The sequence below is a fragment of the Pempheris klunzingeri genome, chromosome 9 (assembly GCF_042242105.1).
Source record: "Pempheris klunzingeri isolate RE-2024b chromosome 9, fPemKlu1.hap1, whole genome shotgun sequence".
NCBI lineage: Eukaryota > Metazoa > Chordata > Actinopteri > Acropomatiformes > Pempheridae > Pempheris > Pempheris klunzingeri.
In genome coordinates this window covers 23,484,918-23,512,521 of record NC_092020.1, presented here as the reverse complement: position 1 = coordinate 23,512,521, position 27,604 = coordinate 23,484,918, and the positions used below count along the sequence as shown (strand labels likewise).

The 27,604-nt window shown below is 40.4% G+C and overlaps 1 protein-coding gene across 1 annotated transcript; it reads right to left on the bottom strand.

Annotated features, from left to right (window-relative positions):
- Positions 1–6,819: 6,819 nt before the first annotated feature.
- Positions 6,820–25,434, bottom strand: egf (epidermal growth factor). The gene is made up of 23 exons (XM_070837168.1): positions 25,308–25,434; positions 21,782–21,981; positions 21,380–21,561; positions 20,689–20,916; positions 20,375–20,577; positions 20,120–20,233; positions 19,736–19,858; positions 17,435–17,557; positions 16,354–16,479; positions 16,001–16,137; positions 15,618–15,766; positions 15,342–15,446; positions 14,510–14,733; positions 14,000–14,167; positions 13,515–13,664; positions 11,679–11,816; positions 11,463–11,579; positions 10,894–11,016; positions 10,355–10,520; positions 9,250–9,414; positions 7,445–7,547; positions 7,179–7,275; positions 6,820–7,025 (listed from the first exon to the last, which is right to left on the bottom strand). The coding sequence occupies exons 1-23, from the start codon at positions 25,432–25,434 to the stop codon at positions 6,820–6,822; spliced, it is 3,474 nt and encodes a 1,157-aa protein (XP_070693269.1).
- Positions 25,435–27,604: the final 2,170 nt, after the last annotated feature.

Below are 27,604 nucleotides of genomic sequence, written 5' to 3'. Positions count from 1 at the left end.
GTGTGTGTGTGTGTGTGTGTGTGTGTGTGTGTGTGTGTGTGTGTGTGTGTGTGTGTGTGTGTGTGTGTGTGTGTGTGTGCTACATGGCTCTAGTAGCCACACTACGTTGTACAGTCATGCAGTATTCCATATAGGCTAGTGTGATTTATTCTATTATACCTTATTGCAGTGATTAACATAACACTAGGTGCCTTAATAGACTTTCTGAAGAACCCAGCAGCAACTTGCATCCACAGATGTGTTTTATAGAAACACATCTGTCTGTGCACATCTGTCATGTTGATTCAAGCATTTATTGCAGAGCATATTTCAAAGACTCGTTAGTGTGTACGATGACTGTTTACCGCTCCTGAATGCAAACATGTATGTAGAGGCGACTGTTCTCACTGTGTGGGTTTGATGGTGAAATGACATGACTGTTGTTTGTGGAAGATGGGACATGTTTCTGATTTCTGATTGATTTTGTAGCAGCTGGTGCAAAATGTACATCTCAGCTGGATCGTTCAATAGTAGGCTCTATTAGCATCATTTTAATTTTAAGAGTAAAAAGGCTTTGTTCATATAGTAACTAACGATAACATCACTTTATTAAGAAGGGACAATGGATGGGACATACTGTCAGATATTCCCATCCTGCACAGCTGTGTCTGCACAACAGTATTTAAATAAGCCAAAAAATAATTAATTTAGACCCTCAGACTGACTTTACAGAGCTGTCTGTGTGACAGTGGTCTGCATTTAATGTGATTTACATCTAATTTGTTTTTTCGGTCACGAGTATACAGCCATAATAAGATCTGATCTGTTCCACGTAGGAGCTAAAGCCCAGGTAATCCCATCCAATATAGACAGCTGTGGTCCACTTTAATGTGCTGACATACAGTACGTGTGCACTGGGTGCGTTACTTCACTTTGCGTCTCCCATCTTAAACGAGCGAGTAGATCCAAACAAGTGCTGGACCCTAACACAGTCACCTGGTTCATCAGTCCACGTTCAGCAACTTCGCTCCTGTCAGACGTGGCCTGTTCAAAAGGTCACCGCTCTTTTACACGAGCTTTTTCAAAGAATTTTGTCTCATAGCAATGTTTTTTTTTTTTTTTTTTTTTACCTATTAGTTACTGACTAAGCCCTGGCTTTTGATGGACTATTCCCATGACCCACTCTAACCGCGTAACCCTAACCTATTGCCACAAACGCTGACGATCACAGGAAGCCAACCTCCTATGAAATGGTTTTCCTTAAACACTGTCGCCATCTGCTGGAAGAAAGGCAGTCCGGCCTCCCGTGTAAACATGAAGAAATCTTTTCTTAAGAGTGTGCCGGAGCAATACAAACCAACAAGGGCCCGACAAATATTGCTCTCCCAGTTTTCATTTTGTCTGAGCGTTCAGAAAATCCAGTTGCAATGATTCTGAAGATGTGCATGTTTGGGTTTGTTTGCCTCCTCGCTGTAAGAGTGTCTGCAAGAGTGAGCAAGTGAACTGCAAGAACAACTTTTATTTATCATCCTTCTCTGTATATGTTGGTTTCTGGATGGTTAATGAAGCGTACCACTACAACAGTATGATGGCGTTCTCTCCAGGACCATAGAGCAGAGGTCAGTGATTGTAATTATTTGATTAAAATAAGCTACGTGTCTTCCATTTTATGAGGCTTGAAATTGAGACATTAAAGCATCATTAACTCGCTCAGCAGACTGAGATCTTTAGCATATGGCTTTCAGCTGAATATTACCCATCAGCAAGTATCAATTATGTTCGAGTGGATGTTTTGAAACGGCTCTTAACTTTTCTGCATTTTCATGTTACAGTAAGAGTAACATTTCATTGATGTACATTAAGTTTGGGTTTGGTTGCGACCTAAGGGAAAGCATATTTCAAGCATTAAGTCAGCGAACTGAAAACGTTTCCCTCCAGCTGCCGCTCAGGAGACAAAACTACCGAGGGAGCTCCCAGGTTTGGTATTTTCCCTCCTCTCTGGTGCACCCATAGATTCTAGCTCATGTGTCACAGCCCAATACATGCATTAGACCTCCTCCCCTTTTGATTTTAAATCTACCCAAATCCGTGCAAACTAGTGTTACTCTGTCCTGCTCAAGAGCTGGAGGGACCAAATACTGGCCTGAAGGATCAGAGCAAAGCCTTTGAGTGGGTAGCTAATTCCCTCTTTAGCCCTCATCAGCTGTCCACTGGGCTGGGATGGAGTCGTGAGCGATAAAACAAAGCTCGCCCCATCTGGCAGAAAAATACAAAATTAGCAAGTAGAGAAGGAATAGAAACATTTTTACAACAGTTGCTTTTCTCGTCTTCTCCCATACCTTCATTTTAACATATACTTTTTCCTTAAATGAACTTCCTTTTATTGATGAAATAACTTGTTTTTCCTTTGTCTCTTTTGTAACTCGTCTTTATTTTGTTGTTAGATTTTTAGAATATTCAACATCTGAAGCCAAAACTGAAACTTAAAGTTCATAAACATCACTGTGTGAAGACGGTTAGAGTGTAGTTCTCTCTCTGCCGGCTATTATACTGGACATCTTCCAGTTGATATGGCCACACCATGATGGTTGTGTTATTGGTGATCAGTGAGCACTGAGAAAGAAATATTTCCAAACTTTTAACTGGGACATCTGAACAGAATTAAACATGGCTCATTTTTCTGCTGCCTATGAGACACTAAACAATGGGACACCAATAAATGTGCTAAATGTGTTACTTACACTGGTGCAAAGAAATATTCAGGTGTTACCTAGCAAATCAGCTATTGTATCAGTAACAGTAGTGTGTAGTAGAATCAGATCCAGACTTATACTTAGCTAAATGTTGTTAAAATATGTATCTGATGCACTGAAATGATAAATGTACGGTCTTAAATTTGGCATACTACTTTGGCATAACCTATTTCACAGGATCGTTGACCCTAATACTGAAGACTCTTGTTCAAAACGATCCAGTTTATAAGCCTAAAGCATAGCTAGTAGAGAAGGATGCACTTTTACAACTTTTCTCATCCATACCTTCTTTTTAACATATAATTTTTCCTTAAATGAACTTCCTTTTTTAATGAAATAACTTTGAGGACGTTTTTTTTGCCTTTTTGTCTTTTTTGTAAAATTTTTAGAACAGAAATTAGAAAGAATTTAGATAGAAATCAATAGTTATGATATGAATAAAAGGTTAACTGGGAGAATGCAATTCCTGCAAAACGACAGCAGTCGGTCCAGTTGCAGTGGTGTCACAGCGTGGTGCTGCTTCTCTTAGCTCATGAACTATCTCAGTACAGACGGCAGCCCCAGAGAGCAAACAAACCCAGCGCAGCTGCATTTAATTGCCCTCCAGATTTTTGTTCAGGTGTTCTTTGATCGTCGTGTCGTACTAAGGAGAAGGGTAGGAGTAGAGTCCTCTGTTGGCAATCTGAGTAGATCTACTCCAAGTCAGCGCTGTGGGCCTACCAGGCGTGTTTCACTAAGTATTATACTGATCATCAGTATTTTCGCCAGTTTGTTGCTGCACCATCATTTTGACGAACAAAAGATTGGAGTCCCAGCGACGTTGCTTAAGTGTTTCATAAAGTTTGCTTTGATTTGAAGGACAAACCTGAAGAACATTACTCAATATGACCAATGCATGACTCAAGAACATTAATACTCAAGACAGGGAAAAGGCACAGCAACATCAACATTCAGTCGGTTCCCAGTTTAAGTTCATCAAGCCAAAACTAATGCAGTTGAATACACAGTCCTGCAATAAATCCTGCCGCCAGGAAGGTTATGATATTTAGTTTTTGTTGAAACGCTTTTAGAGAGACACTGATTCGATTTTCTGATCATTTTGGAGCGTTATGGATTCGCACTGTACAGACAGCTGTTTCTTCTGTTTGTTTTTTGTCCATCCCACACACACTAAACACACACACACTAGACTAAACAGATGCCTCGCTATGATAATAAATCAGGACTGTTGTATTAGACTGTATTGGTTTAAGACCTAACATGTGCAAAACAAGGTGGTGACTAAGTATATATTTATTTAAAACAAGGCCAAGTCCAAAAACAAACCAAAGGACCAAAAAAAAAAGAGGTCTCTGTTTCCTACAGTGTCAGTGACTCTATTGCCCCCTGTTGCCCCAATTGAGGACTAATACAAGATAAATTGACACTGGGCCCAATTTCATCTTTACTTGAGGGCTGATCTGCTGCTGTTTAGAGTGGTGCCCTAACCTATCTGTTAGCCCTAATGGAGGCCAATATATAGATAAGTGTGTCTTGCCAGGAAAATCAATATCGATGTGGCCCCTGATGGTTTTTGAGTTAAAGTGCTTTGTTGTTGCCATCGCCTCGAAACAAAGAGGCTGTGGGTCCTTCTATTAACAATTCCCAGTGAACCCCGAGACGGAGTCGCAGACAGAGACAGAGATAGAAAAAGAAATAGAAATAGAAAGATGGGTGGCGGTGGAGGTGGAGGGTTGCACCATTGGTACCAACATCACTAGAGCGTTAGATTTGGTGGAGGATAGAAAAGCATCATCAGTGGAGCTTTAAAGAAGAGTGTGTGATGGAGTGTAACAAGACAGACGGGCTACGATTGGCCAAAATAATCTTTCAATTATAAGAAAATAATGTCATTACAAAAGTAAGTCCAGTGATGATGCCGGATACGTTGCGTGTTATTAACACAGCGTGTGTTTTGTGATTATAATTTTATTAATTGAAATAAAAACAAGCTTCATCATTTTCTAATTCCAGTCATAGGTGCTGAAAATGATACATAATCAGAGTACAGAGTGAATAAAGATGCCAGATGTTGCTTGTGCTCCAAATAAATATGACCCGTGTGTGTGTGTGTGTGTGTGTGTGTGTGTGTGTGTGTGTGTGTGTGTGTGTGTGTGTGTGCTTGTTGAAATATAAAAACTCATACTGCAAAGAAATTAGATGGAAATCAATAGCAAGATACCTTCCCTTTCCAAACCAAATAGTCCATTTCAACCACCAACAAGTCAGCAGTCCAGTTCAGTTTCCCCTCATCTTGGCTCTAGAAGCATAGTTCTAAGTAAAGCTTTGGCACAACTAAACACATGTAGATATTTGTATAAAAATAAATATACACTTCCCTAACAGAGTCATTACAAAATAATGGAGTTAGTTGAGTTAATGTGCTGGCGTTCTAGCTCTCGTCCTCGGCTAAATATTATCAGGCTGATGCATGTGGTGCATTTTCAGTATTTTTCTATGATTTACATCATATTTTCTTTAATTTGCTAGCTGATTGCAAGATGAGCAACACATTGTTTGTCGCTCAGCTTGGCACCGAGGGTAGCGTTGAATATTGATTCAAATGTTACAAACAACAAAGCCTCTCATGGGGTTTAAAATACAATATCCTTAAAGGAAAACCTCTCTCACACACACACACACACACACACACACAACAATCCCACGAAATAAAGAACAAGAATTTGGAAAACGTGACATTTCTGAACAACAAGACAAAGCGCATCCCTTTTATAACACAAGCAAGCAGTTTCTCTTCACCTTTCGCTCTCCCCCACCAGCTTAATCCAAACAGTTTGGGTGTTTTTAGATATCTGATTTCAAAAAAAAAAAAATGTAATTGTAGATCAAAGTTTATTCAAATACAACATGTGGACATATCAGTGCTCACCCAGCAGACACAGTTTGCTTCACATCTTTGTGATGTTAGAAATGAAATCCTTTCAGGGACGGAGGCCAACATCAATTATTAACTGGTAGGTGAAACACGTATAAATAACCTAAAACACCCCCGTGGAGTCCAACTTTTTAAGCAGCCAACTCCATCCGGAGCAAAGCAAGTTCATGTGGTGACGTCTGAATCCTACAAAACACATTTTAGATATAAAGTTTATCCTAGTGTTTTTGCTTCATGCTGGACAAGCAGAAATGGAGCTGTTTCTTAAATGGTTCAGATTCTATCGTTTCTTTTCAAAAGCGAGCAGCGGAAGAAGTTTATCACCTCAAACGTGCCCAGATTTTACCGTCTTTGTTCATCTGTTACTCAGTTTGTATGTGATTTTGTTTATTTATGTATTTTTTCTTTTTTGCTTATTTTAGCTTTAACATCATTTGATAATAGGATAATATACTTTAGATCCACTGTGGAATATTAAGTAAGAGAGACTCACTGTGCTTATCTGTCTTGTGTAACATGCAGGCTATTGTCAGATACAATAGTATAATCGTAAATGTTAATGTAAGGTTTTATTCCAAATACTGTAGTTTTGAAAATGAGAATCAATATAAAACATTTTAATTAGATACCGTTGTGTTTTTTTTGTACTATGCTTCAGTTAACTTAGCAGCCTAACTGAGTGTTAACTATACTTTCCTTTTTTCCGCGCATTACTTTTTGTGCGTTTGACTTGTACGTGTCTCTCTCTCTTTCTTTCTTTCTTTCTTTCTTCTGTCAGTCAGTGTTTATGCTGCTTTTTTCTGTGTCAAACACACTGCTGTCTCTACATCTTGTAGCCTAATATAAAACAGTCCATGAAATTATTCAATCTGGTTAATGCTACCAGATACTCTGTTTACGATAGCTCTCATGAGCTGGCCTGACATTAATAAACGGCGTGTGTCATCGAAATCTACAGTTGAGAGTAGCGCACCAGCTTTTTGTTTATACAAGACTGCTGCAGATAATTTTCCATTAGGTACCAGCTTCTGTGACATTTATTTCATTTGTGAGCGATGTCATTTTGCAGTGAAACGCCGCTGTTTGTGCATCAGCTGGGTGTCACAGTGTGTGTGCCCTTAACCGTACGGCTGTGCAGGTCTTTTTGGTAAACTAGGACGCAGGGGACTCTTCGCCGGGAGTCTGGGAGAGCAGTGGTGGCTTGAAAGACGTGCACGTGTGTGAGCTTGACAACGACTGACTTGAGCAGTGGACGGCGGGTTGAGTGGTCTCCATGGCAACAGCAGACACCATTGAACACTCGTACCCTCTGTTGTGTTTGGACAGTGACCCCGCCTCTTCGGACACAGGGTTGTCACCTGTCAGACAAAAAAGCACAATTTAGAAATTAAATTAGAAATAAAATCACAATATAGCTGCAGTTTCTATCTCAGCTGAAGATGGGAATGGTTCTTTTGTTAACTCTGTCCGCAAAGATGAATTTGCAGGGCGTTAATAGCACTTTCAGGTACCTGTTTCTGAAGAGCAGGATGGACAAACGGCTCTCCTGGGACATCCCATGGCAGGGATGACCATTGTCTCGACACCGTTTTCTACCACCATGTAGAACTGCAGATTCATACAGTGATTCATTAAGAGTTTTATAGCTGTAGCTTTGGTATAATACTAACTCTAGCACTGAGTCTTGGCTCTACTTCAATTAATTCACATTATTCTCTGGTTCCTTTGATGACTTCCTTTACCGTATTTATGACAGAACTCGATGTGATGCTCTTACCCGAGGCACGCTGGTAGTGGTTGTCTCTGACATGCTCTCATCTGTCACGCTGCTCTCACTCACATTATCCACCGAGGGCTGTTTGGCAAAGAATTTTCTAGTTCTGCATGAAAGACCAGCAAAATCACACACGTAGTATTCTAATTAATATATGAATCCTAGAAGCATCCTAGAACTCACCCGACACATAAATGAACATGGCAGTTATCAAGCTACGTTTTTTTTTTTTTTTGCCCTCACAGGAAAATTGTGTATTCAAATTCAAATACAATTGACCGGCTCTGTATAACCTGATAACAGTGTAACACCTTGCACCTTTACCTGCACACACACACACACACACATATTGCATTAAGACACATTTGATAAAAGTGTGTTCTGACCAGAATCTGTAACACACCACACATGTTTCATCTGTTTCATCATGCATGATGCCTAATCTACTTGTTGACCAGCTAAATTTGGGTTTAGTGATAAACTACCCCAAGGGTGTGTGTCTATGATTTTAGTGGATTTGTTTGCATGTTTGAGCCTAAAAAGACTCAGCATAAGAAGGGAGTTGTGTTTTTTTTTTCTTCTTGCTGTGTACTGTCTGACTCTTCTCCTGTGTGTGTGTGTGTGTGTGTGTGTGTGTGTGAGAGAGAGTGTGAGGTGCAGAGAAAACTAAACCACCAAACTCAAAAACTGCGTAAGTGCACTTGCAGTCAAGTGCAGAAGGCAATTTGAGGCAGAGCTATTGGTGGCCATGTAGTGTTTCCACAGGGGTCATACTTCACCGGCTCCATTTTGTAGCTGAGAAATGACCTATTTTTTATGTGTAATTGCTGTAGAACAAGCTAAACCAAGCATGTAATTGAAAGCGTGCCACTTCCACAGGGGAACCAAGACCGCCGACGTTGGGGTGGAGTGGGTGGAGGGGATAGGGGGTGTGCTTTGTGAGTCAAAAGAGTGGAGAATCCCAACAGCCTTGTCCATAAGCCAGTGAAACAACCGTAAAACAAATCAGCTACTTAGAGGCAGCTCAGGTGGAAATAAAAGGGAGGAGGGATGGCAGTATGTAGTTTACGTATGCTCTCCTCTCTCAGCTAACCGGGGTCGCATGCTGCCGTTCGTTCCACATGTGATCTGCTCCCCGACCCCCCGCCGTCACGCTGAGACACCTACATTACACGGCTCATGCCACCCTGGGTTTGATAGACATCTCTAAATGCTGTCAGCTCATTCATTGCTAAAGCAGCATCTCCTTGGCTATCTGTGCCGCCCTGTGTGCTGCCAAGTGTCCACCAGACTAAATGACACTGTTGCATTATTATTGCAACGTACACAGGGAGGTATGTGCAGATGTACAACATGGAACTCTTCCCAGATTATATATTTGAGTTCTCACTTGCTCCCTTTTACACTGCTGTTTGATTAGGTTTCTCCTCTCGTTCCCTCTGCTGCCCATCTTTGTCTTTCCCTCCCTCCTTCTGTCCGTTGTCCTTACTGTGATTTTTCTTGGCGTCTTCTTCTTCTTTCACTTTTCATTTTTCTCCTTTAATCTTCTATTCCTTACTTTTCTTCCCCTGTCTTTCTCACTCTGTTTCCTCCCTTTTCTCGGGTCCCTACTTTCTTCGTCTTTTTGGCTTTTTCACAGTTTCCACCTTTTCACTCTTCTACTCCTTTACCCTATCACTCTTTTTTTTTTCCCCCATTCTTTTTTTCTTACTTCCTATCTGCACTTCCTCTTTCCATCATTTTTACATTACAGTTTTTTTTACACCATGGCCCTCATTCACCACTTCTTCTCTTCCTCCCCATCTTACCCGTAGCAGTAGGTAACGCAGGCAGCGATGGAGAGCAGGGAAACGAGGACCACCATGCAGGCCGCGATGACCACGTTCCTCCTCTTCTCCTCCTCAGCCTGCTGAAGCTCCCACCACTCCAGGTCATTGAACTGACAGCGCTCCCCCATGTAGCCTGATACACAACTGCAGCAGGTTCAACAAAGGCACAGTTTAAAAGGGATATACATAAAGTTTAATAAAAGCAATAATGACATAGTTCAGGATCACAATGTATTAGGGAGTTAGTAAGAGCGTACTCAACTCAGTTGGTCACATACATATGACACATTAACCATAACACAAAACATTTAAAAGACATACATTTGAAATAACACGTCTCTTTTAAATGCATTATTATTAAAGGTTCTTTATGAGCCTAACTAGCCTAACAAGCCTAACAAGCCTAATCCATCAGTTATTGGAGGATATAGATTTCAGTAACCACAAAATTAAAAGGAAGCATGTCACAAACTTTATGTAAAGAATATCAGAATGAGCAGTAGTGTTGAACAGGAGTGTGAGCAATAGAAAAACCTACATATTAACTGGAATGATGTACTTAAAGTATAAAATAGATTAAAAAAAAAAAAAAAAAGAGCTGGACAGGATTGGATTATTTTTACATTCACTAAATGTTGCTCCTCACTGACGTGAAACGCGTGCCTCTCGTTTTCAGAGAATACTTCACGTTGCATATATGTGTAAATATGAAAAGGTCAAGTCGAGAGGCCTCTCTGCCAAAGCCACTTTGTTATGAGGCAGCGGCTTCAATCATGGAACAATAGTGACACCTGCTTGTCAGCTGTAATAAATGACCCGAGAGCTCAGCAGATAAAAGAGAAGACAGTAGAAAGCCTGCGATGTGTGGCGCAGGAGGTGTTCTCTCATAGTGTTGGCCTTTTATGATGGTATTCCACTCCAAAGTATTTGAAGTGCAAGTGCTCATTGTGAACTCTTTAAAGTGACAAAGAGCTCCTCCACTACAGAACAGATGATCAGAGTCTCTCAGACATCGTTTACACCCTCTGAACACGGGACATCAGTAAACTGTTAAGCCTTAAGTTACACGACGGGGGTGATTTACTTGCAAGCGTAGGACTCCATTTCAGGAAAGTAGAAGCAGACGCCCTGGTACAGACAGTAGGACTCATGGGTGGAGGGGCAACTCTCCACAGAGTTCCTGCCGTGGTGCCGGGTGGTGACGTCGGCAGGGCTACCAGTCGTCACCCAAGTCGAGGTGGTCTCCAACTCTTGAGAGGATCGGGGATACGATTTCATTCAATTACACAAGTGTACAGTATGACTTAAGCTATTTTTAATACTTTTTAATCATAATCTGTTCTCACCAGTCCTGCTGTCAGGCCACTCATGTCTGTATATAATCATATATTCATATATGATAAAAGGGATTATAGTATATCCCAGTAATGATGGACACTGGGGATTGATAGTGTTAGTTATATTAAATCACACTGAATACAGGCCTCCACTTTACTGATTTCACTGTAAGCTACTTATCAGACTAAATCCACTTATTCTGGTTTCAGTGTCAAATACAATTTTTATAATACTCAAATCATAAGAACTACAGCACTGGAAGTTACCGTGACATATCACTCATACCTTGGCATGTCTTCCCGTTGCCGTGGTATCCAGTCTGGCACTTGCAGAGATATTTTCCAAAGGTGTTTTGGCACTCTGCATTTTTGTCACATTTGTGTGTTTCCTGTTTACACTCGTCAATATCTAAAAAAAAAAGGAGAAGAGACCTAAACTTGTCACAATTTTCTGCATAAATTTTATGGTACAAGCTCAATAAAATGACACGTGACCACTGACTGCTGCATGCACACACTTAAAGTAGCCCAAAAATCAAAATTATTCAAATGAATCGTACAATTTTTAAACTTTTAAGCATTTTGACTTTAGCTCCTGTTGTTTGATATTTATCTTGTTGTGATTATCTTTGGTTTTAGAGCAGTTCTGTCTCTGTGAAGTGTTTTTTTTATATCTAAAACTCAATTCTGCTCCAGTCCCAGCGCTGTCATTTATGCCAAAATGTACAGTTTAAAGCCCTGCGAGAGTACGTGAGATAAAAGCGTCTCTGCATCAAGTGTAATCCCATAAGCTTTCCTCGGGATGTGTTACTTCGTCCCAAATCGCATTTATGGTGCGGGAACAGAAATACTCACCAACGCACAACTGTCCATCACCTGTAAACCCTTCTAGACACAGACAGGCTGGGCTGCCAGCGTTCAGCAGACACTGTGCATTTACATCACAGCGGAGCGGGAAACACTCATTCTGGTCTGACGGAGAAGGGGACATGTGGAATCCAAGCATTTAGTTAGAGTAACATCTTGAATTTGGTGACCTGCTGATAATTTGCTTTAAGAGTCCACCGTTACCTGAAACCATCTTGTCTGTGAGGAGAGTTTGTCTGCTGCCTGCATCAGTGTTGAAGTTAGGCGTCAGGGGGGTGCTCTCATCGTTGAAGGTTTTATTCTTGTGAGACGTCAAATCGGTGAATTCACCGTCTCCAGATTCTACGTGATGAATTCATATAGTTAACATTAGCATTCAACATTACCGTTTTCATTATTTACACCTGTGTGTGTGTGATAACCCTCTCTTCCCGCCTGGAATGACACATTCTGGATTTCAGGTTTGGGCAACTAAAGGGATTTCGGTTCTTTCAGACTTAATGGTTGGGCCCTCTATGCTGTCCTTTGATCAAATGGTTGATAAATATGATATCAAGAGACAGGATTTTTCTCGCTATTTACAAGTGAGAGACTATGTTCGGAGGAAAACATCAATACTTGCAGATCAATCTGTCTCTGACTTTGAAAGACAGTTATTTTTGCCGAGGTTTAAGACCTCTATAAAGTCCTCCTACACTTTACTAAAAGAATATGCCAGCACCAGCACTACTCATTTAAGAGGGCTGTGGGAGGAAGAATTGGGGATGGAAATAAAGGATGAGGATTGGGACAATATCTGGAGAAATGCAAACTCTTTAAGTGTTTGTAATCGGGTAAAAGCTTTGCAACTTAAAATCTTACATCGAGCACATATTTCCCCCTCTCAACGTCACAAATTTAATCCAGACCTTTCTCCGTTATGCCCCAAGTGTAAAATGGAATGTATTCTTCTGAACTGGATTACGGACAAAGTACCTTCTAAAACCCAGTGGCATCGGACAGTATTTGAATTTGTGTCCTTGGATTATTTAACCAGCAAGTTACACAGCAGAGAACATGGGACCCTTTTATGTCATATATTGGTCTGGACATTTTTGCTATCTTGCATAGAGGTGTAATGTGAACTTATTTATATGACGATATTGCAGCCTTATATTGACTGACTCTGTGTTGTCCACCTGTTTTTGATCTGAGCCGGAATGTTCTGTTTTCTTTGTTTTGTTCTTTTTCTTTGCTATAAACAAAAAATCAATAAACATACACTACTCACAAAAAGTTAGGAATATTTGACTTTCAGGTGAAATATATGGAAAATGTAAAAAGTGAATGCTACAGTGATATTATATCATGAAAGTAGGGCTTTTAAGTAGAAGCATGCAATGGTGATTTCTTCATCTTAAACAATTTATTGAAAGAAAATCTAACAACAGTGGTAGGTATACCACAACAAAACATGTTCAGTGTCTCAATAAATTGGGATGTGGCCAAAGGACGTCCACTCCTCTCCTTTCTGTGACTCTTCCAGTCTCTGTATCACTGTTCCAACCTCCTGATGACACTCTGTGACCCTCTAAGCTCAGTGAACACCTCCGTCTGAGGACTTCCTGTTTGAAGCCTCCAGTGTTGAGGTGCTGCTGATCAACTGTTAGGTGTCGTCTTGGTCTCATGATGTCAGAATGTGAACAGATGATGAGGAGGACTGTTTAAATACCAATTCTAACTGAAGCAGGAAATGTATTGGTGGATTCATGGATCAAACCTGTTGTGAATGTTGCTGTTAAGCTTCTTGTTAGAGAACAGCAACTTGTGCAGAAAGTACTGAAACACTGAACAGTTGGACATGTGCATTCAAAGGTTTAGAGAAGGTCACATTAAGTTCACCTGGAAAGGTTAGAATGCATTTTAGGTTCATCCTGAAACTTCACCTGAAAGCTGAATATCCCTAACTTTGTGTGAGTAGTGTATATTGAAAAACATTAGAGTTTTACTTCATAGCTTTTATAGAAATGAATGCAGAGTTAAGTAGATTAGATAAATCACCTGCTATTCCGTTTGAACCATCGGCAGCCAAGCAACTTTTCCCATCAGCTGATAGGACGTGGCGTGGCAGACAGGAGCAGTGGGCGAATCCCAGTTTGCTTTCACACACCTGGGCGCAACCTCCGTTTAGGTGGAGGCAAACGTCTGCCCCTGAAGATGTGGACACAAGATGACAACTGGGAGCTCAGTCATGAATATTTAGGATGGTGTGATTGTTCTGTTGTTGCTGGCATGAACGTGTCTGAGAATTTGTTTCTAAAACTTTACAGCTTCGTTTAAAAAAAAAATAATAAATAATTGTCCACACATGACGAGTGTGCAGGTTTAGTCACTGTTGGAGCGTAAATACTGAACTTGTGGTAGAAAGCAAACAATCAAAGGGGGGCAGCAGAATGTACTTATCACAATGTAATCCTGATATTGTCTGTGTGTGTGATCATTTCTGGACAAATGGCTCTAAAATGAAGCCTGTTGTCTCTGTGTACCTGGTTTAGCGAGGGGGTGGACCACCACAATGGATGCTGGTTGGACCATGTTGCCATGGATACGTTGCAGTTTTTTCCCGGTGTGCTTGTGTACGCTCCTCAGCTGCTGGTGCTCCCGATCAGATATCCACAACCTGTCTTCAAATACTGCGAGGTCAAAAGGTCGACCTGGATGAATCAGAGCAGAGGGAAAGCAGACCTGAGTTCAAGAAGTGAGAACTACTGTGTATCTGCTGTTTGTAGTATTTTAGGGACTACTGTGGAGGAAAGGACTGTTTTAATTTCTTCCCTTTCTATTGATGCTTTAGGTGTCTGACCAAATTCTGTTTCATTCAGACTAAGGTGCACTTAGTCAGGTTTGTGTCGATGATTTTCCCTGTGATTCATCAGCTTCAGCTGTAGTTTTTAGGTTTTGAAGACCAGTGTATCTGACTAAAATTCTGATATTATAATTCAGTTTTGTTGGTACAGTGCACTACAATGCGTGTGTATGTGTCACACAAGCCTCACCTACTTGGTTCTCTAACAGGACCTGCCGATCCGAGCCATCCAGGGCGGCCGTCTCCACCAGGCCCCTCCTCTGGTCGCACCAGAACAGACGGTCCTCAGTGAAATCGATGGTCAGTCCGCTTGGTGACACGAGGTTGGTGCTGGCGATCACAACGCGGTCTTTCCCTTCCAAAGAGGCGCTTTCCACAACAGGCCGCGCCCCTATATCAGTCCAGAACAACTTCCTCAAAAAGTCAAAAGAAACAAACAGCGTTGGGTTAGGCATTAGGCATTTAGGCACCTTCAGTGAATCCATTATCACAGTTACAGGATATGTGGCCAGTTGAATGTTGAAATGAAATGAAATGAAGCAAGCTTTCCCAAGAATTAAGTTTGTCCTGAAGCTCCTATTCCTTAAGAAAAAAATAAGAGTTCCCAATGTGGTTAAAGACATGATAAGTAAGATGATCATATAAAAATTAATTGGTCTTTGTAGCAGCCCTGGTTCCCTCATCTGCATGCTGATATCTCCTTTTTGTCTGGCCTTGACATGAGATCAGGTTATTATTGTTCAAATCTTGAATTTCAGAAACACAAATTACTTGTTTCAGTTCAAGCAGCAACTGTCTGGGTGGCCTAAGGTCAGCTTTTTTTTAGTGAATGTGAATATACCATGACTCACAGTGAAGTGAAGTGGAGCTGCTATGAGCCGCTGAGGATTTTGTCCTTTTTGATGAAAACAAAACTTTGTTGTTGCTGCAGTTTATTGATCCAGATTAAGGTTCTAGGTGAGTTGCAGTTAGTTTGTAGTTTTGATCTTCTAAAATGATCATACACATACAGCCGCACTCACTTTGCCAAAGGATGAACGGCGATTCCTCTCGGTTTCTCCAGCCCTCTGCTTACAATGGTCTCTCTGCTCAGTCCAACCAAGGTACTGCAGTCAACAGTTGACTGGCTGGAGGACAAGAGTGTTAAAAAAGACGTAAACGTTTTACAACATAACAGTTACTTAAATATACTATAGAAAATAATTCAGCTTCTTGATGTCCATTAAATATCCCCCTGGATTTATTTGGGGTTAAGTAAAAAAAAAAAAAACAATACAGATTACGAAGACATCACACACCTTTTATCTGTCCAGTACATCCTGCGGTGGACCCAGTCAATCGCCAGTCCTTCTGGAGAGTCCAGACCATCAGAGACAAGAACGAGTCTGGTCCCACTGCTCATATCAACCCGCTCAATTGTCCTCTGGCTGGTACTTGCAAAGTACACCTTCAAAATGCATATTCAGTAATTGTATAAAATAGACATGAAATAGAACATTTAATGTGAGCCCAGGTAATGAAATGACGGCATGTGTCCACTAGGTGTCACTATATGTCTTCACTAAAACCTCAGTCTGGTCTACCTTTTTGTTTTGTTCCCCTTTAATTCGTGCTCTACTGCTGCTGCTTCCACTAACACATGTAAAACAAAACAAAAAGCAGTAAAAGGATTTAATCTTACATTCTTCTGGACAGGGTCATAGTCCAAAGCTACGATTGTTCCTCTGGGCTCCTCCACAAGGATTTGATCCCCAGTGCCATCAGGATTAATTTGCCGTACATCCACTAGATTGGCAACTAGTAGAAAAGGTGGTGGTCCTGAAGAATACAAATGATTGAGCATGATTTTATTATAGAGTTTAGTCGGTTCACATCCACTATTGTACAGCCTTGTGTGTCATTGTTCCTTTATTCAAACAGCAGAATGTGTTTGTGGTTAACGGAGAAATAGACAGTGAGATTAGGAAGAGGGACAGTGTTTGTTTGTGTGGGCTCATCCTTCTCAGCTGACTGCTCCGCCACAGTATGACTCACCAGGGGCGATGCAGCGCTTGCCATCTTGGTGGAGCTTGTAACCGGGCAGGCAACCACACCGCCATCCAGTGGGGCTGATGGGAGTGCAGAGCTGACTGCACCCTCCCCTGTCTGCAGACAAGCATCCTGCAACAGCAACAACCTGTTACACGCACTCACACAGATGAGCTTCTGCTTTTCGAACAGATGCCCCATCTTGTAGCAGGACTTGGGCCCCATACAGGATATTGATATAATTCTAGTTATTATATCTTATTAGTGGTAAGACAAAGAGTGTAGGCAGTGTAGGCACTTCCTTCCTAATAATGCTTGTTCCTTTTGTTACAAGACAGTAAAACTAAGTGTTTTTAATTATTAATCATTATTGAATACAGTTCAAAATAAACCTCTTTGTGTACAGCAGCTGCTCAGGTTGTAAAGGGAGGAAGTGTTGTATATAAATGCGTTGTATAAAGCGAAAGTGTCCTCTGTCCACAGTCTTGAGTCTTTGGCAATTGAATGCTAATTCAAGCTGGCAAAATTTTAAAGCATCTATATTCCCTTGGTAGATTAAAACACACAATAGAGCCTCAGTCTTTATAGATGATGTTTTACTCTAAATTGATTCCATCACTTATATGATCATTGTCTGTTGAGCAGTAATGCAGAGCCACCTGGTTACTGACTGCTCTGCTGTCAGGGTTTTGATCCATCTGACCTCCCTTTAGGAGGCCACTTTAATCCAACTGTTGCTCACAAAAATATTATAAAGAAATAATACAATAGCTACAGTGTGTGTTATGTTGCTCAGTTTATGAAAATGTCCAAAAATCTTGCTTAATGTTCGTAGTTCATTTGTTTATAATATTAGAATAAATTTATAAGGTTTTGGAGCTTTTATAGTGGGGAGACGACCCTGTTCTATACATTAAGCTTCAGCATATCAAGAATACTTTTTAAACTGGAGTATTTGTGAAACGTAAACACTAAATGGCAAACTTGAAATAAGAAAAATATGAACTAAATAATTACATTAGATCCTGAATATTCGGTAGGTTTTAGTTTCAGAATAAATGGCTTATGAGCTGAAAATGGTCCGTACCCGTACAGGCTTGTCCATCCTCCTGTAGTAAAGATCCCTCGGGACAAACACAGATAGCACCCTCATCTGTTATCAGACACCCATGCCCGCACTTCGTGACATTACCTTCACATGGCATGATCTCTGATTGTGGAGAAATAATGACACAATAATGCAATAATGGTATCAATCTGACACACTAGATCTTAATTTAACTTTATACTGGAGTTAGTTACACTCATAGAAACAGATAAAAAAAAGGATGTTACACGTTCAAGCATTTCCCAGGTTATTTTTGGGCTCAGTAGGTGGTAAATTCTAAGGGAGGCAGATGGTCTGCAAGCTTCTTACAGCCTGCTCTGTCAAAATCCCTTTATGAAGTCAGCCCTAACCCTATCAAAATAGGTGAAAGTGTGATGGGAACGCAGTCGAAGCCCACACAGTGAGGGTGATGTAATGTTAGCTCACAGCTCACAGGAGTGTGGCATGTGCTCTACCTGTGAACACGGGCCAGGTATACAGAGGCAGGCCATATAGATATCCATCCGGTGTGAAATGGATACAGTTCACTTCTGTCTAGTAGTAGCAGGTGAAGTTATTTCTCTGGTCCGGCCAGCTTTGGCACTCTTTTAACGGTATTTTTTAGTGTCTCCGATGATTAACTGGACTTTGATTGATGATTACATTATTTGCAAATGTGCATGAAGACCTGTTCTATGTATGAACATAATGATATTGCTGTGATATGAAGAACATAATATTTTTACCTTATATGAAAAATGTACTTTTGCACCGAGGTGAATCTCAACTGGCTTTTTTTTCTTTCTATTTTTTTTTTTTTTTTTTTCATTTTTTTAATGTTTTACAAATAATTTTTTCCCCATTTTTTTGGACTAAATCAAAAAGAAAAGAAACATGCAGCCTGGCTGTATCCTCCTCCATGTAATCTCTGTTGTCATCTCCATTGTCTAGTCTGCCACTTGGCTGCATGTTTGTTTTCTTTTGGACCTTGGCAAAGGTTGTCTGCTAAACAGCTTAGACACACAAAGCTGCTGACCAGATATGTTCCCTAATGCAAATGTCACCTCATCGTCTAATCTCATTGTGTCTGTGAGCCTTTCCTGTTCACTTGGCTGCGAGATTAGAAGAGAAGAGATTAGGATGCCTCCATAATGTGTTTTAATATGTTATGAAGTTAATTACCGTGTGTTGACACTGTGGTATTGGGGCAAACTAGACAACAATTTTACAGAAAATATATATATTTAATAAAAAAATTATGAAAAGAATATGAGATATTGGTCTTACAAGTTTATTTAACCAAATGAAGATGATCTATGCATTAGCTCGTCATTGCAGTGCAGTGTTTGTCACAAAATATTAAATTGTCTGAGGTATCTGTTCACTTAAAAAAAAAGAATCTGTTGTTCTGCTGGCAGACAACAGGCCTGCATTGTGGCAGAGAGGAATGACCAGACGTAGACGGAGGTAGAAAAGCTATGTGGAATACCTGGAACAGTAAAATAATCAAACCGTGTTTTAGTGTCGCTTTATGACCAATATTAACAGGAATCTGGCTGTAATCAAATATGTTGGGCTCATCCTCAAGACAAATGGTTAAAAAGAACATCAATTAGCTTTAATGTGATATCCTTTCTTCCATCTACTTTACACAGCCCCTTTGTCTCATCACTGATAGACCTTCAGTGACAGAGTGCCAGTTTTTGACCCAAGTAACCTAACACACAATCGGCAGCTTGCATACGTCTGGTCTAGTCTGTCTAGCACATGACCCAGGCCTTTTTATTGGCTCTGTGGGGTCAAAGTAGTGTCTGGGGGACAAATGCCACTTTTTTACCAGGGCTGCGTTCATCATGCTGACCAAAACAAAGTGCAGTGTTTCCATTTGCTTGAATAAAATCACATTTCTTTTCTTATTTAACTGATGGAGAATTCTTTACAGCGAGGATGACGATCATTCAGAAACAGAAATTTGAAAAAATGTGTTCTTTTTTTTTTGCACTTGCCATAGCTTCAGTTGAAGGGCCACACTTTTACATGGTGTTAATTGAATACTGCACGAATCATCAAGGGATTCAGCCAGTTGTATTTATAGTGTCAACAGCATCCCGAAATGTATTTGCGATCTTTAAAAGCCATGAGAAAATGTATGAAGTCTTCAGGTTGTCAATCAGTGAACTTCTCAATCCACAACTGGCAGATTGTGCTAATTGACTTCACTGCTTGCAGAGAAATCATTAAAATAGAATAGAAATGAGTCATATGATCAACGTGATAATAAGAAATGTGTTTTCACTATACCTTGACACGTCTTCCTGTCTGGTAGGAGGGCGTATCCTTTAGGGCAGGTACAGAAATAGGAGCCTGGGATGTTTTCACAACCAAGAGAGCAGCCGTGGTTCCAATGGGCACATTCATTCACATCTATGGCACACACAGACAAGGCTAATAATGTGACCTTCCTATCTTATTTTACTAGATACTCTTATTTAAATACCCTGTCATGCTTTATTTATGCTTTTCATGCTAACTTTGCTAATAAGCTGTTAATGTTTTGACTTTTTTTGCTCTCGAAATAAATTCTCTTTCTCCTAAGTTCTCAGGTTCTAACCTAACTGAGCTAGAAATATTTCCTTTCAATGTATACATTTAGAACTGATTTGATTAGATGACGCAGGTACCAACCTTCACAGTGAGTGCCGTGCTTACTAAGAGCAAAGCCTTCAGTGCACTGGCAAGTCCCTTGCTCAGCTAGACTGGAACACACATTCACACAATTTCCACTCTGTTCGTCACAACCTGTTTGAATAGGTTAATGGTAAAATATTATACATACATGCATACATTGTCATTTGATTCATATCTATTAAGAAATAATAATGTAGGGAGATGCTTAAAGGCTATTTAAATGTCAGTGGGTCATGTTACTTCAGCTGTAACCTGGAATTGATGATTGGGAGTCTCCCATTGGCTGCTTGAGGGGATGAACCACCTTGATATCAGCTGGGGGCTTTGCCATTGGTTTTTTGTTAACCTTCACTGGCTCTCCACCAGTGTACTTGTTTATTTGTCTTATGACCCGAGATACAGCGTCGGTGTAGTATAAGTGCTCCAGAAAAAGTGATATCCCCAGTGACTGAGGCCTGTCCGAAGAGGACAAAAACAAAAACAAAATTATTCCAGTTTGCTTACAGAAAAGTTAGAAACAACAGTAAAAGGATTCATGAGTAATCAGAATACAACAGCATGCTCACCGAAGCGGCTGATCCAGGATGTGCAGGACGTTCCCGTTGTAATCGCAAGAGGCAATGGCACTTTCTCCTTGCAGACCAAACTGAACCCAGAACAGTCTTCTGTCCTCTCGGTCAATCGTCAATGCTTCCAGCTGTTCCGCTATTTCAATAAGTGTAGTTTTCATCCGTCCTGTCATATCAGACCTCTGGATACCTGGAGCCGTCCCACCAGACAGCCAAAACAGAAACCTGCAAAATATTGTTTGGAACTGAGAAAGGGCTTTTTTGCAATGAAGCAATCTCAAATTTCTCTGGTTTTTTTTTTCTTCTAAAGTTAGAATCAGAATCAGAATCAGAATCAGAATCAGAATTCCTTTATTGTCATTGTGCAAGAAGCACAACGAAATTTAAATACAGCAGCTCTCAGCTCTCAAGTTATTTGCCCACATTGTGCGTATGTGTGTATTAACATCCTCCCTCCCTAATCAGGAGCTGTATAGTCTTTGTATAATTTGTATAATCAAGTATGGCTGTAACAAACAAAGTAAGTGAGGAATCGGAACTCTGTGCTGAGCTGTAAAGGAATAATTCGCTCTGCTCCAGCTCATCCTCTCATTTAATAAATGTTCTTTAATTTGACCCCTCCCGTAATCCACCTGCATGAGAAAATAAGCGTCATCACAACATAAAACTGTGATGCACAACGAATTACCTGCTGGTGGGGTCAACAGCTATAGAACTTGGTTGGGTCAAGTTTCTTAAGAGAGTTCTTTCATTTTTCCCATTTATATCCATTCTCTTGATTTTTCCCTTTTCTCCACTTGTCCAGTATACGCTGCTCCAAATCCAGTCCACTGCCAGCCCTGAGATATGTTTGTCTGATGAGTACAGTTTCTGGAAAAACAAAATTTCAAATTAAAATTGTGTTAATTGAACCCTCGACCGATGTATAACTGAGAAAGATTTTAGTTTTGTTAATTTCCTTTAAGGAAGATCTCCAATACTGTAATTTAACAGCTATACTGATGAGTTACTTGACCAAGAATTTGAAGGACTAGGGACTGCAACCCATTTGCACCAGTTCTCTCTGACTTTGGACTAGTTGCATAATCACCTGTCTGGGTGCCCCCCTCACTGATGCTTTGTAGATGACCCCAGCGTGTTCGTCTGCCCAGTAAACTTTCTCCTCTCTGAAATGAAAGTCGAGCAGGATGGAACTTCCCACCCCGGCCACGAGCCTTCTCTGGTTCTTCCCATCGAGGTCCATGCGATGAATGGCTTTACCATGGCTGAATATCAGGAAAGGCTGAGAAGCTTAACAAAATAAAACATCACATGTCTTTCATGAAGAGCACAAGTCACTCTAAAGCCCCGTATTTTTAGACAAAGGTACCTCAGATACTCAGTAGAAGAACAGTCCCGAGCTCTTCATCCTCAGTAACACTAGTATTTAGTGGGCTTAGGTTTTAAAGTTTATTTCTTTTAAAAATAATTTCTAAGTAGCCATAACTGCTTTGATCACTGAAACATGCAGAAATACCTGAATACAATGTTTTTACTTGTGTGTTCTACTAAACTATTAACAAATAACCCTCATAGGTGTAGTTGTACTGGGATTTGTCAAGATGTCATATGCAAAATCAATGCAATATTAATAGGGCTGCAAAAACCAAGTGTTTTCATTATTGATTCATCTGCTTATTTCTTTGATTAATCAATGTGTTTATCAAATATGAAAACTGTCATTCACATTTTTCTCAGAAATCACAGGTAATATCTTCACTTTTTTTCCAAACAACAGTCCAAAGATGTCTGTCAGACATAATAACTGTCACATTGGCAGAAAAGTTGAAAATGTTCTCATTTGAGAAGCTGGAACCAGCGAACATTTGGCATTTTAGCTTGAAAGTCAGCTGAAATGGTAAATCAATTTCCTAACTATTGACTAAACCTTACAGCTCTAAATATCAGTAAAATACAGAGGGTCACTCTAGTCTGTAGTGTTCCCTTCGGGTTAGGGTTAGGGTAACTGTGGCAGCATTTAACATTTCAATAGCTGCTTCTTCCCTCTTTGTGTCACACTGCAGTTGTTGTTCAATTTGTCAAATTCTCTGATTTAAAAAAAAAAAAAAACTACTGAAGAGGAAACGTAATGAGGTGAAGTTTAAGGCAGAATCAGATGTTTCTGGATAAAACATTATCCCTTAGCAACAAATGGCTTTTGCACAATCCTTTGACTGGTATATTCTCATATGTTTCTGCTTTACCATACGATATTATCTAATTAAATTCTGATAAACATGAGCAGCAAAAATGCGGCAAAACTTCTACAATTGTAAATGGAATGAGTGGATGTCCAGTCCAACGTGTCCATTGTTAGAAACACTGAACCGGCTTTTAGAATACATAGATGTTGTTTGCTGTGGAGCCTGTTAAACTGGGTTATGAAGTGAAAACAAATCTGTTTTCGCAGTCTGGATTGTTATTGATAGAAGGTGCTTGGGTCTGTCATGGTAATAACACCGTCATGTGCAGCCATGGATACTGCTCCCTAACTCTGTGGAATGAAGAAAACAATGAGCAAAACCAGACAAACAACATAATGAGCTCTATGTCCCCAAGTCGGCCACTAGTGCTGATTTACTAGGAGGCACCGTGATGAATCACAAATTGACAAGTTCACATGGTGGTCAGCATGATTCTTAAACCTACTGAATTCAGTTCGTTGGATGTTTTTGGGGAGCAAAGGTACTTTCAAACCAACATTTCCCATTTGACAATAAACTGATTACCCACATTTGCATTCTAGTAATAATTTCTTTGGGCAGTTTGACCATTTTGGATGCTAAGCCAGTTCATTTGGTTAACCAGTGCAACCCTGTTGCTCATCAGAACAATCAACTACTTGAGTATTTGAGCTGTAGATGCAATATGCAACATTGTATGCATTGAATTTGCAGGCTTAATGTGTTTGAAAGGTTGTGACTATCGGGTATTTAATTGAAATAGCTTGAAATACACATCTACCTCTGGTTATTTAATCTGAATATGAAGTCTCCACTGAGTTAATAGAAAAAAAAAACAGTATATATCGTCACAGCTGTATGAAATTGCTCATACCATTACATCCATATCACCCACCCCTAATGAAAACTCTAAATAATGTGAGGAAATTATTGTGTTTCTATAACCAGATACAAGCCACAATGTTAGTGAACACGGCTTACAGTACTAATAATTCCTTGTAGAGCCTTTTGGGGTGTGGTCAGCTAATTTATGTAGCTCTTGTGACCAGAGTTGTAAGCACAGTCTTGCACCTTTTGGGAAACGGGGCCTGAGAGTGATAAATACAATTTCTTTAGGAGCAAAAAGGAGTTTTGCCATCTCACCCTAGCTGTGTTTTGATAGCCATCTTTGCTTTTGCAACCTCAGTATGTGCAACTTCAGTCTAGCACAATATAATTAAAAAAAAATTATATTAACTAGTTAATTGTGAGGCTGCCTTTCACATACAGGTCCAGCTTTGGTAAGTGTCCACCTTCTGGAGTGGAGAAGAAACTAAACCAAGGGTGATCATGCAGCTGACCATGACCTTTGACCTGCATGGAGGATAAAATGGTGATGAGAATTTCTCCATAGGTTTTGGAAAAACACACATTATTACAGTTCTTGATAAGATTCTGTAATAATTTCTACCTCAGTTTATGTTCTGCTGAGATGAAGCTAAACTCTGCCAATCTGGCACGACAGCAGCCGTTCCCACAAGAAAACCTTTTGGACATCAGCGATCACCATCTGTGAGCTGCAACTGATGTCCTTGTGGCATCCCACAAAAAACTTGGGTTGAGCCTGAGATATGCCCACTCAAGCACAGACCAGCATACTTGTGTACCTTTGCTACAGTGCTGTGTATTGTCTGCTTAGCCAAGTTTATTTTGCCACACAAACTGCACTGGTGGCTGAGCACAGACTGGCTGACTTTTACTTTCTGTTTCTTGGCTGTTACTTGAGATGGGATACTTCTTGTGTGAACAATTTGTTTTGTTTTATGTACTTGATTGCAGCTTTTTTTATTTTTTTTTTATCACTTAGTGCCGGCCCGAGACAGAATAGTAGTTATTAGTTGTAATAGTAGATACAGTATAAGGTTATAGTGTAAATCCACAGAGAGGAAAGCGGGAACTTTTGTGCAGAACTAGATACCTAGCAACTAAGAACATTACTGATTTTCTATCATTAAAGCAAATGTCTCATTTGAAATTAAAAGACAGTTGAACTAGGTTATATAGGTTTAGATCTACGGATGTAAACCTTAGGTAATACTACGCCACCTAAAACAGATACAGAAGTTTGATCAAATAATTGAACATCATCATGTTTAAGGAATGCATGTTTGCCTTATGAAAGCGGTCCTGTTTCCCTGGTCCTGATTATTTCACACTTTCTTCAGAGGTACCAACTATACCAAGAAAATTTGATTGCTATGACATCTTAACTACTTTCTTTGCCCTGCATGATAAATCTACAAAACATTTGTAGACCTCTGACACACAAGCTTTAAGGGTGAAAAGACCTCATGTACAGCAGAGTTTCCAATGGTCTGGAGTATCTGTCTGGGCAGAGGTGTTAGTCAGACTCACCCACACAGCTGCTGTTTCTCCCCACTCGTGACAGGCGTTCATCCCAACATGCTGTACCGAGGGCCAAGGTTCCAGAGCTTTGCACCATAAAATAGATCAGCGTTGCTGTGATTGTTGCAGCCAACATAATCCTGCACTCGGTCTCTGTCTTGGGAGCTGCACTTGGTCACTTTTACTCAGGCATTCCCGCTGTTGGCACTGGCACACAAGAATTCCCCAAAATTAAGAAACGTCTGCTTATGGACAGTTGGCATCCTTATCCAAGGCTTTAACCTAAAAAGACAGCAGAGCTTTACATGCTGGAAGATATCACACTTGGGAGAGATGTACCCCAATGAAAAGATGGAGTGCTCAGAATGAAGAGTGTGATCCTGCCAGTGCAGTGCTCAACCAAAAAAAAAAAAAAACTGTGTGTGGGATCCTGCTCACTCCTCACTTTGGCCCCCAGGCTGCCAGTCTGTTTTGGAAGCAAAGATTGAAATTCCTGACACCCCCGTGGTAAATTTTGCACATGCTAGTCCAGCATTGGAGCAAAACCCTCTTTAAGCTGCAGACACCGTCTTAAGCAGAATGTGGAATATGCAAGAAATGAGGCTGGGCTGAAGAACAGTCCCACATAATAACATCTTACCCTCACTCCACCCCTTGACCCTTGACTCCTTTCTGGATGTGGATGGATGAGTCTGTTTTTGTGCCTGGGAGAGAGAGGTTGGCTGATGGAAATTACATTTAAGGCAATTTATCATGAACCCTTAAAAATATGAATTTATTTATTCACTGGAGAGCAAAATTGACCCTTGGTACCCTTTTTCAAACTACAACACCATTCATACTCTTACAGTATAAGTGTAATTGACACATGCCACTCACACAATGGACACACTGTTTCGTGTCCCGTGCGTGAATGAGAAGTCAGTGTGTCAGACTGTCTCCGGTTGAAGTTGGTCCGCTTTCCAGGGGGAATCGATAGAATGAGTCATTTATAAAGAACGACAGTGGAGTGGAGCAGATTATCCCTAAATTGTTTGTCCTCTTTTTACCCAGGAGAACAACTAACAGACTCCAGGAACCAAAACCTCTATTCATAGCCTCCATGACTAGGATATTGTCAGCAACAATGTCACCAGTAACCTTGTAGAGCAGCAGCAGAAGATTTACACAGCTGAGAAAGTGGCCTTGTCTCCAAACTAGCAGTCTGAAGGGCCCTAACCTTTTCCCACGATTTCACCCCTGGCAGATAACAATGAAAATGTTAATGTCTATAAGTTTCACTTAAAGTGACGTGTGTGCAGAATGACAATCCCACATGGGTTTGAATCATCAGGTAAGAGTGAGTATCCAGGATACAGCGAGAGTGTGGATTCTGCTGCTGCATTAAATGCCACCTCAAGTCATTGCTTTCGTAAGACAAATAGTTCCAGTCCTCAATTCAAGCTGGTCCAGGATGAGTTACTTTCAAGCAGTTACAATACAAAGCATTTGATGCTACAAATACAACATCAGGTGTTGATGTTCGCTACACTTTGAATGACCGTAAGGTGAAACGGTAGGTTTAAGGTTAACTGCACTGACTTATGAAGCTGTTATAGCTTTCTGTTGGACCTCTAGCTGAACAGGTTATAGATGAGTTTGTTTCCTAATAACCTCAATTTGGAAATAAATCTGCCTAATTATATTCTATTCATCTCACTGGTTCAACAGTCTTTGAGCATTATCTTTTTCTAGCTTTGTTCTATCTTTGTTCTGTCACCACTTCACTGTTATCACTAGTTGCATGTAGCCAATTTTCCGTTGGCCTGCTGTCGTGGCACCAAGTCATGGCTGCCAGTAGATTTGTGATGCAACTGTAAAGCCTTGAGAGCAGTGAAGTATCTCACTTCCAGTTGGCCTTGTATGGATTTACTTCCATGAACCACAGCCCAGTGGGATCCGTTTAACAACTAAAGAAGAAATATCAGTCTGTTCATTGCTCTATTATTATCTCTGACTCTCCGTCTTTTCCCTCTTTCAATAATTCCATGTATTTACCTAGATATAGTATCAATCCATCTATCTGTGTTTCCACGTGTGACTGTCCATCAATGCATATTTTAACTATCATTAACACCCCTGCCCATCCTTGTCTACCATCAGTTCATCCTGTTTGTTAAAACAGCTCGGTGTTGCCATGATAACAGCACAGCTGGCATTAGCGATTACTTAGTGCTGCAGGCGCATACAGCTGGTGGAACAGAGGTATCCATGGGAACCGTTTTCCAGGTCCACCCATCATCTTATGGGGATTTATGGCAGCGCCT